The sequence below is a fragment of the Prosopis cineraria genome, unplaced genomic scaffold, assembly GCF_029017545.1.
Source record: "Prosopis cineraria cultivar Desert tree isolate PC_DT_omini unplaced genomic scaffold, ASM2901754v1 PC7, whole genome shotgun sequence".
Taxonomy (NCBI): domain Eukaryota; kingdom Viridiplantae; phylum Streptophyta; class Magnoliopsida; order Fabales; family Fabaceae; genus Prosopis; species Prosopis cineraria.
In genome coordinates this window covers 12,584,017-12,600,886 of record NW_026555338.1, presented here as the reverse complement: position 1 = coordinate 12,600,886, position 16,870 = coordinate 12,584,017, and the positions used below count along the sequence as shown (strand labels likewise).

The 16,870-nt window shown below is 30.0% G+C and overlaps 1 protein-coding gene across 3 annotated transcripts; it reads left to right on the top strand.

Annotated features, from left to right (window-relative positions):
* The first annotated feature begins 10,607 nt into the window (after positions 1-10,607).
* On the top strand, positions 10,608-14,295 carry LOC129315022 (glutathione S-transferase T1-like). Of its 3 annotated transcripts, XM_054958513.1 has the most exons (8): positions 10,608-10,695; positions 10,767-10,883; positions 10,992-11,065; positions 11,690-11,750; positions 12,324-12,377; positions 12,760-12,840; positions 13,484-13,688; positions 13,837-14,295. In XM_054958513.1, the coding sequence occupies exons 2-8, from the start codon at positions 10,816-10,818 to the stop codon at positions 14,044-14,046; spliced, it is 753 nt and encodes a 250-aa protein (XP_054814488.1). In that variant the 5' UTR covers positions 10,608-10,695; positions 10,767-10,815; the 3' UTR covers positions 14,047-14,295. The 3 variants fall into 3 exon arrangements, with proteins under 3 accessions (XP_054814488.1, XP_054814489.1, XP_054814490.1); XM_054958514.1 differs by lacking the exon at positions 10,608-10,695 and having other exon boundaries at positions 10,702-10,883; positions 12,760-12,833; positions 13,483-13,688; XM_054958515.1 differs by lacking the exons at positions 10,608-10,695; positions 11,690-11,750; positions 12,760-12,840 and having other exon boundaries at positions 10,702-10,883; positions 13,483-13,688.
* The last annotated feature ends 2,575 nt before the right edge of the window (positions 14,296-16,870 follow it).

Here is a 16,870-nt window from a genome sequence, read left to right as displayed (position 1 = left end):
CACATCTTTAAATTCATTTCATTTGGGAAGATCTATCCTCACTTCCCTTATTCCAATATTTCCATCTAATAGTGAATTCCTTTCTTTTGCCTCTAAGGAAGTCTTGAGAGTATTGAGTTGCTATTGCATTGTAGTGATGGCCTCCATCAGCTTTGCCTCTAAGGATCTCACCACCTGCTTGCATTGATCCTCATAGTTTTGCAAAGCATCCACACTACTCTTCATCCCTTCAAGTTCTTTAAGAGTGTGGTCCTCTAACATACTCATGTTACTTTCAACCTTCTCAACCTTACCAACCATTTTTTCCATAGTTCTTTTTGAGACATTGATTTTAACTGACAAAATAGCAAGGTCCTTGGAACATACCTTACTAATCCCTCTTGCCTTCTTACCACTATGATGTGAAGGTTGAGATTCCCTTTCCCTTTCTTCTATGTGAGTAAGAGTCTCCTCAGTTACTCCTAGCATACTTGCCTATAAATATGAACTCGACCTGTGGCTCTCTTGAACCTTGGCTTTGATATCATGTTGTCACAGCCTTAGAACTCCCTTGTCCTTAAACCATGTCAGCCTTAACGTGATCAACCTCTTAATCTTTGCTAAGTTAATCAAACCCTCAGAAGGCAAAAGAACTAGGAAACTTAAACATAAGAGAGAAGAGAGCTTGGATGAAAGAATTTGAAAACTTAGAACTTTGCTTACTTTTTACAAATGAGGGGTAAGGGGATATTTATAGACTTTCCCCTTATTCTAGATTTTTTCCACCTCCTTAATAGACGGTGGAGATTAATCCTATACTATAGTTTACATTCATCTTCTAGAGTATTTTATAAAAATATCTACAATAAATATCTAGATATATACAAGGATGTTTCTAGAGACTAACCTTTAAGATATGTGTGAAATATTTTAGAACATCCTAGAATATTCTAGACATCAACACGTTCCTCCATAAGTTTTTAGAATCTTCTAGATCTTTTTATATTTCTCTAGATAATTCTAGATTGTTCTAGATACTTCTAGAACATTCTAGAACATATTGGATCCTTCTTGAATATTCTAAAATTATCTACATTATTTTGGAGGTTTTTAAAAACTCCACAACCTTGCAGGTTCTCTTCTATTTAAACATAGGTTGTGACAAGGTGCAAGCATCCATCCCTCTCACCTGCTCCACAACCATGGACGGATTTTAAGGGGCATGTAGGGACCCACATCACAACATTTTAAGGGGCATGCATGGGCCTACATCACGGCATTTTTGTAATTTTATAGTTTAGCCCCCCTTTGTCCATAGTTCAAATGTTGTTTCCTCATTGAAAGAAAACCTCGCTCGAGTAAAAAAAGAAAGCCTATAAAAATTTTCCATTTAAATGAGCTTCTTGGATGGTCTTTAACCATCTTTTTTTAATATCTCCCATAGAATATTGGAATTATTTATTTTAAATAATGTGTAAAGAATAAATTAAGTTTGTGCTGGTAATCATTATATATATAAAAGTAAGATTAAAGGCTATAAGAAAATGCCACATGCTCATTTTTAAGTTTATTGTAATTCTATGCTTCAGAATGCCTTTTCGGTGACTCTATGCTCCAAAGTTAGGTTTGAGGTTATGTTTATAATGGTTTATTATTTTTATATACATATAAAATATATCATTTAGGTTAAAGTTAGGTGCAGGATGAATTGTTAATTTTTATATGTATAAAGAAATTATTTTTTATCTATTTAAAATTCAAATCTAATTATATTTGAATTCAAATTAATATATATTTTCTTAATGAAATATATATTATTTTAATTTTAAAAAATCACCCCTTCATTTTCCCTTCTAGTTTAGCCTTATTCAATTATAAATTACTAGGCCAAACTAATAGAACATTTCACACATTCACATCTGACTCACTCTTGTAACCGCATTAGGTTTATTCTCCTCTCAACTATTATTCATACTACTTATGGGTTCTATATTTGATATCTACGCCATTTGTACCATCAATACAATGAAAAATGAATCACATGTGATTTGGGTGATTCATGTTTAGAGATTGCTTGGTAAAAATACATTTGAAGAATTCAACGATGTTGAATTAGTCTTCCAAGATGTAGGATAAGTTTTTATCACTTTTGTATTTCCTTTTTTACAATTTGGATCCCATCAATGATCAGATCCCTACAATCATTTGGAAGCATTTTTGTTAGACATTTTGGGGATATATTGTAGTCCTTTAAAATATATGAAATTTCAAAATTTAGGGTCTCTCAATGTTCTAGATCATATTGGATAGCAGATCATCTTTACAAGATTAGCTTCATGTTCTCTACTATTATGAAGTTGCTTCTTAAGACGAGTTCCATCCATCTTTTTAGGTTCCTAAGATATAGAGCAATTAACTAGCCAAACTTCACAAGCTATTAGTGAAATAAAATGAAGGAGAAGAATGTTTATGCTATTAACACTTTAATATCACTATTTCATTCAGCTCTTCCGGATTTGATTATAAATAAATGGTATTGGCTATTAGTTCATTCCACATGACTGGATTTGATTAATTCCTATAACATCCTTGAATATATTTGTAGGTGAGTATTTAATTACTCTTAATCGCTTGAATGAGGTGAGATTCATGATGAAATTTCATTTTAGCTTAAGTTAGTTTATTTAACAATATTTTATTCATGGTACAAAATGTTATCTTGCAGACTTCCACCTATTAAGTGTTGGAACAGGAGGTTAGGTGCACGGCTAAGGCAAGAAGGCTTGGGGTTTGTATTGTAGTGCTACAGGTTACATTTTGGATCCGATGTTGCACATTTTAACATTTGAATTTGTCGAGAGACCTTCAGTCAAGTATATATTCATTAGATTTGGATTACATGGTTTCATTGAAGAGTAGTTGGATTGTATTGCATCCCAAATTGGAGATGCGATTGGAAAAATAATATATCTTTTATGGATTAGAAAAATGATATACCCTCTTTGTGATATTTTCTTTCATCTACTTAATTGTAGTTTCTCACAATAATTGGAACCTTCTTATCGTGTTTACTTTCATTTATATACACAAGTTTCATCAAATAATTTGAGATTTGAAAAAAATAAAATAAAATTTTTAAACCATTGATATTTTTTATATCTCTGCACTTTTTATATCATTGCAACACTAAAAAACTATAAGATTAAAATTTGATTGAACTCATATAAATTTTTTTTTCAAATTTTAATAAAATTATGTACTAAGCAACACTTTTTTAGTTAGTTATTTACAAAGTAAAATCCATAAAATATGATTTTAATGAAATAGATAAAATTTGTTTTATATACAACTTATTGAAATAAATTTACCAACTATTTAAAATATATATATATATATATATATATATATGTTACGGCCATTTTGTTTTGATGAATTTTCTTTTCTTGTGATGTTTAATCAGGATTTATTTTTAGTGTGACTTCCACTGCTATAATGATAATTATTTTGTGCTTTATAAATTTAAGGTTCATTATAAATTCATTTATTTTCACCTTTTTATATCTCTCACATGTTAATTATAGTTGTGCTGTTTAATGGATCAAAATATCCACTACAGTTTCATACCAAAAAAAAAAAACCAACATATATGCTGCAATTAGGTTATTTCCTCCCAAAATATCAAAATATAATATTAACATGAATCGGTAGTTTCAATAATAAAATGGAGACTATTAATTATAAATTTCAATTAGCAATAGGGAAGCTGCGAAACACATCACGCATGTTCCCGATGCAACCACTAAATTGATATAATATAAATTATGTAAAAAGATACTATGTTAGACATGCAATATATTTTTGGTTTTGAATATATAAAAAGGTTATTTATTTATTTTTTAAATATAAAATTACATAAACTTTCATTGTTAGTGTGATAAATATATTCATTTAATATATTCTTAACATAGGATAATATGAGTAAATAAGTTATCACCCCCATTTAGTGGCATTCTATTTTATAGATATTTTATATATACTAAATTACTTCATGTTAGATATTATTTGTTTCGTTTGTTTTTATTGAAGTGTTAGAGATTTGAATAGCTCACATGTTAAAAAAGTCTAATTAATTATTGGACTATAAAGTCTAAGGTTCGAACCCTACTTGTCACCTGGATGTGTGAGTTGCATGTTTGAATAAAAAATTTAATGATTAAATTGTGCTTGAACCCATCATAATTCAATTAACATTTTATATTTATATATTAAAATGAAAATTTTAAAAATAATAAAAAATTATATAAAATTTTCATAATTCAAATAAAAATAGAAAAAAAATTGTTAAAAAAGTAAGTGAGAGAACATGATAAAAATGATATATTTTAATTTAAATTTAAAATTTTAAAAAAGACTCATATTTTCTAATCAAATAATTTTATTTATATTTGCTTATTAAAAATATGATTAATTAATTTAATGATGCTTTTTTTTATTGATGATTTTATTTAATTATTATATATTAGCATGTGAAATTCAAATATGTAACCGAGATAAATTAAAGGTGCAAAAACAATATCAAGATGAACATAATTATTACAGTCATGAATTTTGATAAAATGATTTTCCCAAGTTGATCATAACTTTAGGAAGCATTTGAAATGTTGGTAATACTGCAATTTAGGTATGTTACTTTGATAATATTAATTAATATATTCAACTATTTTGAACTATCAATATAATGAACTTAATAAAAAAATTTAGGTTTAAATTTTTAATTTTAAGCTAAATCAAGTAAATATTCAATATATCGTTATTGGATAATGTTATCAATTTTAATTCAAATTTCGCTTCCACATAGATACTATATTAATTATAAATAAATAGTATTGACTATTATTTCATTCCAACATATATTATACCAATTAAATGATATTATTTATATTATGTGTTTAAATAATGTCCTTTATATTAGCTAATTAAATAATAGTATTCGTCAATGTAGTTATAATCATTTGTTAATTCATAATTTTATTTAATTAATGAATACTAAAATTTTAAAGTCAAATTATTGAACCAATATAAGTTAACAGTGTAAAAAATCAATTTGTTAAAGGCGTAAAAAATTCTCAAAGACATATATCTTTGGAAAAAATATTTTTCAGAATTAATCATACCTTCTGGAAGTATTTAAAATTTTTGAAATACTATAATTTGATTAGGATAGATTAATAATATCAGTCAATATATTTGGCATTTTGGATTGCTAGCATTGGATAATTATAAAAAGGCTTTAAGTTTAAATTTTAGATTTTAAGCTTGGTCAGTTAAAGTTTGAATATCTGGTGATTAAAAAAAATTGATAATTTAATTTGAATTTCCCTTTCATGTATTTATTATATCAATTATAAATCAATGGTATTCGTTCATGTCAAAAGAAAAAAAAAATCAATGGTCATCGTGACTATTTAATTCCATGCTGATAATACGTCATTTATATAATATTATTCGTATTTTTTGGTTAAATAATATTCTTTATTTTTTTTTATGAAACAATAATATTCATTAATTTAATTATAAAGTTTTGTTAACCAATAATTGTAGTAAATTAGTAAATATTGGGTGATAAAAACCAAATTTGTAACTAAGTTAAAGATGCAAAAAATATCAACCAATTAAAGGTGTAAAAAATTATCAAAGTCATGTGTCTTTGAAAAAAATTATTTTCCATAATTAGTCATACCTTTGAGAATGGATAGCAAAGGATATTATTAATTACATGATGTTAATATTTTTTAAATACTGTAATTTAAAAAGGATAAGTTAATAATCTAGGTCAATCTAGTAAGCCATTTTGGATAGCCAACGTAATGTAATTAAAAATATCAAGTAAGCTATATGTGTTGTTATGCTAATCTAGATACATGGGTAGAAAATAAAAATGATAACCAGGATCATATATTGATCCATTGTAACGATTTAGAAATCATGTGGCATAGGTATGTTTGTTAACTAGAGTATGATATATTTGTATAGTAAGTGTGACTCTTGGAAAAAAGATAAACTAATAGTCGTATTTATCTAGCATTCTGAGAAATCCACCAATCTACTGACTTGAAGGAATTAAAAGTTATCATACACTATTTTCAAGAATTGGTATGATGAAAAACCATTTGAGCTCTCTATTTAATGTACAGTTTTGACGAAATTTGTCTACCTTAAATGAATTAAAATGTGCCTTTACTTGACCTATCAAGTTTGGATGCAAGTGAGTAGAGATTAATAAGACATGAATTAAATTATAATAAGGTTGTATTGTAACATCCCAATTTAAATTTTAATAGTTAATTTGGGTTAATAGAAATTTTAAAAAATATTTAGAGGTAAGCAAATTAGTAGGAGATGATTATTAAATCTAACTTAGGATATAATTATAAATTAAAATTAAAAAGATTTTAAAAAAATAATAAAAAATATTATTAAATTATTATTATTATTATAATAAAAAAAAGAAAAGGTATTAAAAAAAAGGGGAAGAAGAAGAAGAAGAAGAACAAAATTTGCTTTCGGCCGCCGCACAACAATCATGCGTATAAAATATTTAAAAAATAAGAAGAAGAAGAAGAGAGAGGAAAGAAGAAATAATAAAAACAAATATGGGACCCACTGAATTTTTTTATAAAAACTCACTTGTTTTCTTCATTTTTTCATTCTTTCCTTCGTGCGTGAGCTGAGGCAGAGAGAGCGTCTGTGAGCCAAGTTCGCCGATGCTAGATTTTAAGGTAAGAGTTTTTAATAGGATATTTAGGGTGTGATTTTAAGCTTTTCAAGATTAAGTAAGTGTTCTAAAAATTTTTCTTAATCATCCTTCCTCTTTGGTTTTTGATTTTGTGGTGGTAGAAAATTTAGGATCAGGAAGAGGGATGAATTTATGTTGAATAAATATGGTTTATGAGGTTGTTAGTAGTATAATAAATCTTCTAGAGTATAAATTTGTTGATAATCTTTGAATTTGTGGCTTATGGATCAAATTCTAAACTAGATTTGAAAATATATGTTGATTTATTGAGGTTTAGATGATTATTTGGGATGAGAAATGAATTGTTATGGCTATAGGATTATGATTCTAAGCTAGAGATTCAACTTTTAATTTTTGGATATTTTAGGTGCGAATTTATGAAATAAAAAGAAAATTTTGATAATAGAAATTAGTTTAGAAGTTGATTTTTAGATTATTAATGTTTATTGATGAGTAAAAGAGGAGTTAAAAATTTTACTTAATAGTGTTGACTCTAGATTTGTATTAAGATTGAGATTAAAAATTATGTTATATTTTTAATTCTATTATTAGAATTATTTTATTAGTTTCAAAAATTGAAACTAATATTTATAAATAATATGTTATTTGTATATTGTATTATTGGTGAAGATTGTGGTGGGAGAGAAATTTGTAAGGAATAATTTATTAAAAAAGCTATGAGGTAACCATGCTTTTAATTTGTGATTAATATTACTTCATGTTAATTGGGTGATTATTGAGAAAATTATGAATTTTGTAATATTATATAATTGTGCAATATTATTATGAATTTGTTTGATTATTGTGGGAGTTACTGGAAAACTTGCTATTGTTGTTGTATTTATGTGCCACATGGTACGTCCCTATTAGAGCTCAATAGGTGGCTTGTAAGGGCTCGGGCTAATCTAGCTTTGGCTGGGTAATTTAGCACCGAGTGAGGACTACGGCTCGAGGTTAATGGAGGGATTATAAGGATGGTTGTTTGTGTGTATTGTAATATTTCTTATATTTTGTTGAAATTATATTATTTTTGGTTCCCACTTAGTAAGCACACACTTAATTGTTTGTACACACTATCATAAATTAGCTTTGATTACTGAAACTTTTGAGTCTCATTATGTGGTTAACAATTTTCAGGAGAAGAGCCACGAGTGACACATGGAGGAGTCCCAGAGGCTTAGTGGCATAGATCCATTGTCTCTTTTGGGTATTTGATTTATGATTTATAATGTGTTATATTGCCAATATTAGGGCTTTTTGTTTATTGATAATTATATGAATTTATAAATGTAATAATACCTTTCAAACTATTTCTATTTTTGGTATACTTTGGATGACTGTAATTTTAATATTTGATTTACTTTGAATTGGTTAAAATGGCATGATTATGAGGCTAAATAACTGGCTTGTGTTGAAAATTGACTAAATTGTTTATTTTACTTATTGGGAGTATAAGGATGGATAAATGTGATTTAGTTTACTTGTTGGGAGTATAAGGATGGACAAATGTGATTTAGCCTAATGACATGTGGGAGGTAAAAATTTAGCTGAAATGTTGTATTGTGCAAGTTGAAACCAATTATAAAATATTTTTATATTGAAATTATTGATATAAAAATGTATTGGGTGGCTGTAACCCAATTATGGTTGAGTTAAATTATTTTAAAAAAAAATTAGTGTGTTACATGTATTGTCTGTTGAATTGGATGCAAGTTTGCATGCAAATGACAATTTATGATAAAATCATTGATGTTGTTGTATATGGCAAAAGAGGAGTTTTTTCCCTGCATTGATATGGTGGTACTGGGAAGAAGTATGTTTAGAGGATACTATCTACTTCATTACGATCTAGAGATAAAATTGTTCTTTATGTGGTATCAAGTGGATAGCTTCTTTATTGCTTCTAGGAGGATAGATAGCTCACTCAAAATTTTGTATTCCTCTTTCTCTGATGGAATACACTGTATGTAGCATAAAACAAAGGAGTAACTTGGTTCACACATTATTGGTTATATGGAATGTGACTCAAATGGTGAACAAGTTTTGTTTTGAACCTTTTTATAGGTGCTTAAATGATATTTTAAAGTTAAGAAACTTAATAGCTGCCAATCTTTTATTTAGAGGAAAAGTTGTTGTGTTTAGTTGAAAAATCAATCAAATCCTTCCTACTATTCTAGGTGGATTTAGAGAAAACATTATTTTTGCTATCATTAACTCTTCGTATATTTAGGATAATCGTCATTCTCTTACACTAACAAGAAATATGGGACTTTTGCAACAAATAATGGAGCATCTATTAGTGTTTTTCAGGATTTTGCTAATTGATTATATCAATTGGTGATGGGAATACTGATATAGTTAATGAAGGATATGTTGATATTAAGATCCTAACTGATTTGTTAATAGATAGTTTAGATAATTTAATGAAGTCCATTGTTGATTTGAGTTTCACAGGTTTTCATAACAATATATGTAATTCTTCATATTTTAAAGATATGGTTATATTAGTTATTACATTTACTATGGTTGAAGAAGTAAACAGGAACATATATTGTCCCTACTCCTTGAAGAGGAAGTTGTATACTTGAGCTCTAATAGTGTTGTAAAAGATAATAGGGACATGAATTCATTTGATGACTTATACTTTACAAATTTTTTAAATTCAATTACAATGTCAGGCCTCCCGAATCATGAAATAGGGCTTAAAGTAAGTGCCCTAATTATTTTAATGCAGAACATTGATCAGTTGCTATGGGGTTGTACAATGATGCATGTCTCATAGTTACGTAAACTGAAAAACATGTTATTAAGGTCTAAGAAATGTCTGAGTCGATTGCTAGGATGAAAGTATGTATACCATATCAATTAGTAAGAAAGTTATTTATAAGAAAGTCTTCAATAATTTGATTTAATTAGTAATAAGTTTTTGTTAATTTGCTTCTTATCATATCCATTCACACCATATGCATTTTGTTTTTATCATTTACTTAATTGTAATATGCATATTAAGATTAAAGATGATAATTGCTTAGCCCTACTACTTATAGGATGATATAGAGATGATATGTTATAAGCTTTTTTTTTTTTTGAAAAAGATTTTTCCATAAAATTGACATGTATTTATAAAAATTATAATATCAAATCCGTATAGAGTATGGGTACTTTAGTAGTTTGGGAAGAAGACAAACAAGTTATTGACATTGATATATTAATGATATCTGCGGTTCATGTTAAATTAATTTTTAAATATTTTTAATATTATATTTATTAAAATAAAAATGTATAAAAATTATAAAAAATTAAATAAATATAGTTAAAAGTATATAATGATAGTAAATTTATGAAAATTATAAAAATTTTAATATTAAATTAGATCCATCCATATTATATTTATATTGTTCAAAATACATTTACATAATCAATTTGTAAAATTAAAAAAATTAATATTAAATTAGATCCATCCATATTATATTTATATTGTTCAAAATATATTTACATAATCAATTTTTAAAATTAAAAAAATTAATATTAAATTAGTCAATCTAAATTAAATTTGTAGGGCCTGATTATAATGCAATGCTTTATTTAAAAATTTTAAATTTGATAAAAATAAAAGTAAAAAGCTTCTGGATAATATAAATGTAATCGAACAGTCTAAATTTTATCTAAAACAATGAGTAATTTGTTATGCATGCCTCATGTAAATAATTTTAAATTTAATATTAAATTTTTTATATTTTTTATTTTAATAAATACAATATTAAAAATATTTAAAAATTAATTTAAATTTAACGGCATACATATTTGGAGATAAATTGAAGGCAAGATCAGCCTTTGACGCGCGGTGCTGATCTTTGCGGATACTGGTTTCTCGAACCTCATCATCGCCTTCTGGCTCTCCCTTCCGATTTCTGTCAAATGTGAGAACCACCCCCCCCCCCCCAGCTCTTCCGTTTTTTCTCAGCTCGGTGACTCAGTGCCATACTCGCAGTGGATTGGTCAAAAGGTCTATTGATCAGCTCAGCAGTTCGGAGAGGAAGATGGTGAGGCTCAAAGTCTATGCAGATCGAATGTCCCAGCCATCTCGAGCTGTTCTTCTCTTCTGCAGGTTCTTCTTCACTGTCAAACTCTTACTTTATATGATCATTCTAAGACTATTATCCGTATTATGAACCTGATTTGTCCTTCAACTTAATTTTTGGTCCTTGTTGAATAGGCTAAGCGGAATAGACTTCGACGAGATTAAAGTAGATATTTCCAAACGTCAGCAACTCTCCCCTGAATTCAGAGGTATTTATCCAATTTCTATTTGTGGGCTTTTGTCCCCATGATCAAGTGAAGATTTATGACCGAGTGTTTGCTTCTTTTATAACTGATTGAATTAATTTGACCGACAGTGACAAAGTGGAAATACAACATGAATCTTTACGTTAAATATATAACGTGCCCGGTCTATGCATAAGAAAGTAAGATTAAAATATGACATATGGCTACTATAACAATTTTATGCATTAAGTGCAACTTCTTTGCTTTTTTATGGGATTCGTTTGTCCTTGTGTTGTATTGCCGATCAGATTGTTACTTTGTATATTCTAGGGGAGGAATGATGAAGGAAACTAGGTTCTGATGTTTTGTTTGTTGTACTATTCTTTTTAGTTAATAGAATTCCAGTATTTATTCAAAGAAAGAACTATCCGTCGAATACTACAATCACTCTAGAGATGGATTATTTATTTGATCTGATATGAGATCTAGGTACTTGTGCTTCCTTAGTTTATTCAACAACTCTCTATATAAGCTATGAAAGGAATAAATTTAGCGAAAGAGAGGAAGGGATGGAGAGAATTATAATTTTAAATAATAGATAACAAGCTAATAGAAGTAGAATCCCTGCGCCTTTTCATTTGATTTCAGAAATAAACCCTATGCAGAAAGTTCCAGCTATCGTTCATGGAAGCTTCAATCTCTTCGAGAGGTAATAATCCAATAATGCCATTTCTTTCAGCCCAAGTTGATGATAGTGCTACTTATGCTCCACTGTACTTGCCACTCTAGGAGAAAGTAAAGTTCTTAATGCCAATGCTATTATTTCTAGATGTCTGATTCACTAAGATTTAGTTATTATAATATATAACAAAATCTATTGTAAGCTGCATTATTCATGAATCACGAATAGTTCAACTCATTCTTCAAACTTTTATGCATGCATGGGAAACTGGAAACATGACTAATCTTCTTACAAAATCATATTTCTTATCATTTGTATAATAAATCTCAGATTCTGACTATTTGATGATCTATACATGATGCAGAGTGATATCTGAAACTATCACTGTGAATATGAATTCTCTGATAAAATATCTATTTTAGTGTTTTTTTTTTCGTCAACCCAATTTAAGTTGGGTGTATAATGATTTTATTGTGTTTAATGGCTTATTTTTCTGTGTTGCACCTTTTTTTTTTTCCACTTCATATTTTAGATCCTATTATTGTAATATTTGGATTTTTATTGAATAATTCACAAGTTAATCTTCTTAATTTATGGCAGCCATGCAATTCTTATCTACCTTGCTACTGCTTTTCCTGGAATTGCTGACCATTGGTTAGTATAACCACCTCTTTTCCTTCTGGTATCCTGAACTACTATTCTATTTTATTGGTCAACACTTTAGGATGTTTCAAATATCAGAGTTGGACTGTTTCAATATACAGTAGCTGAACATTATAAGATTCAAAACAAAGTGAACTAACCATGAAAATTCAGAGTTTCTCACTGCTAGACTTTCATTTGATTCCAAATGAGTTTTTGTTGCTGGGATATGCATTTACACAATCGTTCACATGCAGGTCACAATACATTGTAGATAGAAGATGCTAAAAACGACTTTGATCTTCTGATTTGATGCTTATGCTTGCACAACTTAGAGTCACATACACACGCAGAGAGCATCTTTGTTAATGGTGCTTTCTCTTTAATTTATCAGGTATCCATGTGATGTTTATAGGAGAGCAAAAATTAACTCAATACTGGATTGGCATCACTCTAATCTACGACATGGTGCAGTACCTTATGCATTTTATTCCAGAGTCAGATGTTCTCTGAGTTCCTTAATCATGTGTCCTATGAGTTCCATGTTTGTGATTTGGAAACTTGAGTGCATGTTGTGGTGAACTTCATTTTCTGTTAATTGGATTCTGTATAGATCATTATGGGTTATATAGAGTGTACTAATCAAAGCCTATTTAGCTTTGAAACAAGAACTGTGTATCTTATCAGCATCTAAAATTAAAAATAAAAAAAGATATTCTTGAGGGTGACTTAGACCGGGATCAACCCATGTATATATTGGGAATTAGAGATGGCAGCCCCTCCCAAAAAATAAAAAATGGATTATGTATGATGAAATAGCATCTTGTATGATTAGGGTCTACTGATTTTTTATTATTATGTACAAATCTAATTTTTTTACCTACCCAAAAATAATGCAACACATTTTGTTCCCCTTACCATTTTTCATGGTTCCATCAAAAAACATGAGAGCAAATAAGCAAAACTGTTGAATCATACTTTCCTAGTCATAGTACATCTCTTTATTTCTTCCTTTAGGAAAAGATAATATATTATAACCTATGGTTGACTGCAAGTATTTGTTGGCTTAATGTTATTGATTTAATCCCTGAAGCTGATGTTTCTTCTTATGTTGCAGTGACATATGTTGTAAATACTGTATTAGGACCTGCTCTTGGTCATCCACTAAATCCAAAAGCAGCTACTGAAGCAGAGAAAGTTTTATTATCTTCTTTGTCAAAACTAGAGGACGCTTGGCTCAATGGAGATGGAGGTTTCTTGCTCGGAGGCTTTCAACCTTCTATAGCAGATCTCAGCATGGTTTGTGAACTCATGCAACTTGAGGTAAATGTACAAGTGGTTCAATTCTTTCTGCTATTATTGTTGACCCTTGTTACCTAATAAATACCTTTCGTGCATCTGTACTTTCTTTGTTCTTAACTATGAGTATCTTCCTCAAGCTTGATCTAACAAAGCTTTGAATACAATTAAGGTTTTGGATGAGAAGGATAGAAGTCGTATATTGACCCCGTACAAGAAAGTTCTTCAGTGGATTGAGGACACAAGAACTGCTACAAATCCTCATTTTGATGTAGTGCATAATATCCTCTTTAAAGCTAAAAGGAAATTCCAAGAGCAGCGTTTGAGAGAAGGTAACTCTGGGACAAAGCCTAACAAGATGGGAGGGTTGTCAAAGATGTGAATGCAGATTGCATCTTTCATCTTTGTAATTGGTTCAAGATTATGACATACATTCAGTCTTCTCTTTCTACATGCTTCAGCTGATACAGAAATATTGCTATCTTGTTAGAACAAATAAATCTATGTTTGTTGGATTGAGCTTGTGCTTCATATGACTTTCAGAAAAATGTTTCTTGTAACTGAATAAGTTTGTGTATTATAAGTTAAGGAATGTTATTCTGTATGTATAACATCCCATGATCTATCTCTAGATCTCATGCTTTATTTTTAAGTAAATAACTGGACAATGATTTCGAAAAACGTCTACCATTAATGTACAGGATTCTATCGTGTTAATTATTTAGTGAGGTTTTCAGAATGTGTTCTCTTTGAATTTGGCAATTGAGGTTGGAGTTTTGACGATGATCAAGAATCATCTGAATTGGTGTGTTGAACCCGTCTCAGATCTGGATAAGGTCAAACGCAGAAGTAGATTGGCGGCAAACTACATTTCCATTATTGCAAATGTTCGGGGTAAACAAAGCTTGTTCCTATAGGACTGATAACATCAAGACCCAATTTCTTGCGAGAAAAATGGAGACTTAAAATTTTACATTACGAAGCAATATATTGTCCATGTAAAACCTATTAAATGGGTAATGAACAGAGTAGACGAGCAGAAAGAGAGTGATACAAGAATACGACCTATGAATATGCGTTATTTCTTGGATGCAGAGGACATCCTACTTTATTGGCATGAGGAGAATTTTTGCGAGCTTTCGTTGTGTGTTAATCAAAGGTTTGGCTAGTTAGTATAGTTAGTAAGTTTCCTTTACTGAATACTACCTACGGTTAGGCCGAATAGTTTCTTATAAATAGGTACGAAGTTATATTCATAGAATGACAGTAAAACAATTGATTTCTAATTAGTCAATCTTACTACCATTTATATCCAGCTTGTTCAGTTTTTGGGGTTTTCTGTAGTACTTTAACAAGAGGGAGGAGCAGACAACATTGACAAAAGAAGCTACCATTGTAGCTACGACAATCCATGGCAGTAACCAGAATCCAGTACATGGATAAAAGATCCTAGTAGCAATTGGAATTGCTAGTAGACTGTATCCCAGTACCTGAATGTAGTTGATATGGTGAATTTGTCTGGCTGATAGAATTTAAGGAAACAGTAGAGAATTATGAGAGAAGAACAGGGAAGATGAATGGAGGTGGAGAGAGATTGAGAGATTAAGGAGAAGAGGTTGAGAGAAATTGAGAGGTAGAGAGAGCAACTGAATAATACGTCTTTACTGATCATACGATAAAAATACAATTGATGCCTCAGCCTATGTATAGACTCTCAACCCATCCCTTCCTAATAGCTATATCTAACTAACTAACGTAAACACCTAGTAAAACTTATAACTAATCGTGTCATAATTATAATTCTATGGCAATACCCCCCTCAAAAAGATCCTTGCCCTCAAGGATCAGTGATGACAAATTGGGAAAATTGTTGGAATTGATGCAAAGCTGTCCAAGATGCTTCCTCTTGTAATTGCTTCCACTTGACCAAATTTTCAGTAATGGTCCTCCCTCTTTTCCGACCAACTCTCTTCTATAAAATGCATTCTGGTTTTAAAACTAGAGGTACCTCGGGCCAGTCAAGAGGTGGATGCCTCTGCTTGACTTTAGGATCAGGACATCGCTTCAGTAGAGACACATGAAAGGTTGCATGTATTTTGGAATCAGGTGGTAGTTCTAACTTGTATGCCACTGCCCTAACTCTTTGAATCACCTTGTAAGGACCAAAGTATCTAGGGGCTAATTTTTGGGTGCTCCTAGAAGCTATAAAAAGTTGTCTATAAGGTTGTAACTTTAAGAAAACCCACACAAATTCGTGATCAGACTTGTGTGAATCTGCTTTTTGTTTCATCATATTTGTAGCTGGATGAAGATGATTCTTGAGAATAGCTATCATTTCTTCCCTTGCCGTAAATGACCTATAAATAGCATCTAACACACTATTATGAGGTAAATAAGGAGAATGGAGAGGAGGTTTTTGCTCATAGGGAGTAGCCTTAGTTGTTGTGTGAAAAGTGGTACTATACCACCATTTTGCATGAGGCAATCACTTACTCCACTGTTTGGGCTGTTCCCAACACACATATCGAAGGTAAGTTTCCAAACAATGATTAAACACTTCAGACTGCTCATCCGTTTGAGGGTGATAAGTAGTGGAAAGAAGCTGCTTGACTCCCAAAACCTTCAAAAACTCCTTCCAAAACCCATTAACAAATAAAGGGTCACGATCACTAATAATTTCAAGTGGAGCCCCATGTAATTTATAAACCTAATCCATAAAAATTTAGGCTAAAATAGAAGCTGAAAAGGGATGAGTAAGTGGTAAAAAGTGTGCATACTTACATGATCAATTACTACCCAAATAGTGTCCTTACTAAAGGATTTAGGGAGTCCTTCAATGAAATCCATAATAATACTCTCCCATACCTTACTAGAAATAGGTAAAGGCTGCAATAACCTAGGGGAAGTAACAGTCTCATACTTACACCTAACACATGTATCACACTGTTTAATAAAATCAGAAATATTATTTATCATTTTTTCCTACCAAAGTAAGGCCTTAACCCTTTGATATGTAGCTTGAATTCCTAAATGACCTCCTTGTGGGTTGGCATGGAGCCACTCTAATATTTTCCGCCTCAAAGAGGATCAGAACCTATCACCATCTTCCCTTTTCATCTTAATAAGCTGCCATCCCAAGAAAAAAGACCCTACACTCCATCATTTTCTTAAGTTTTCTTCTAGATTCCTGAAATAACAGCATCCAC

Excerpts from the sequence above, each read along its gene's own strand:
- LOC129315022 (XM_054958513.1), top strand. The coding sequence starts at position 10,816 with ATGGTGAGGCTCAAAGTCTATGCAGATCGAATGTCCCAGCCATCTCGA. Across the intron at positions 10,884-10,991 it reads GCTGTTCTTCTCTTCTGCAG|GCTAAGCGGAATAGACTTCG; the intron begins GTTCTTCTTCAC and ends CTTGTTGAATAG. Across the intron at positions 11,066-11,689 it reads ACTCTCCCCTGAATTCAGAG|AAATAAACCCTATGCAGAAA; the intron begins GTATTTATCCAA and ends ATTTGATTTCAG.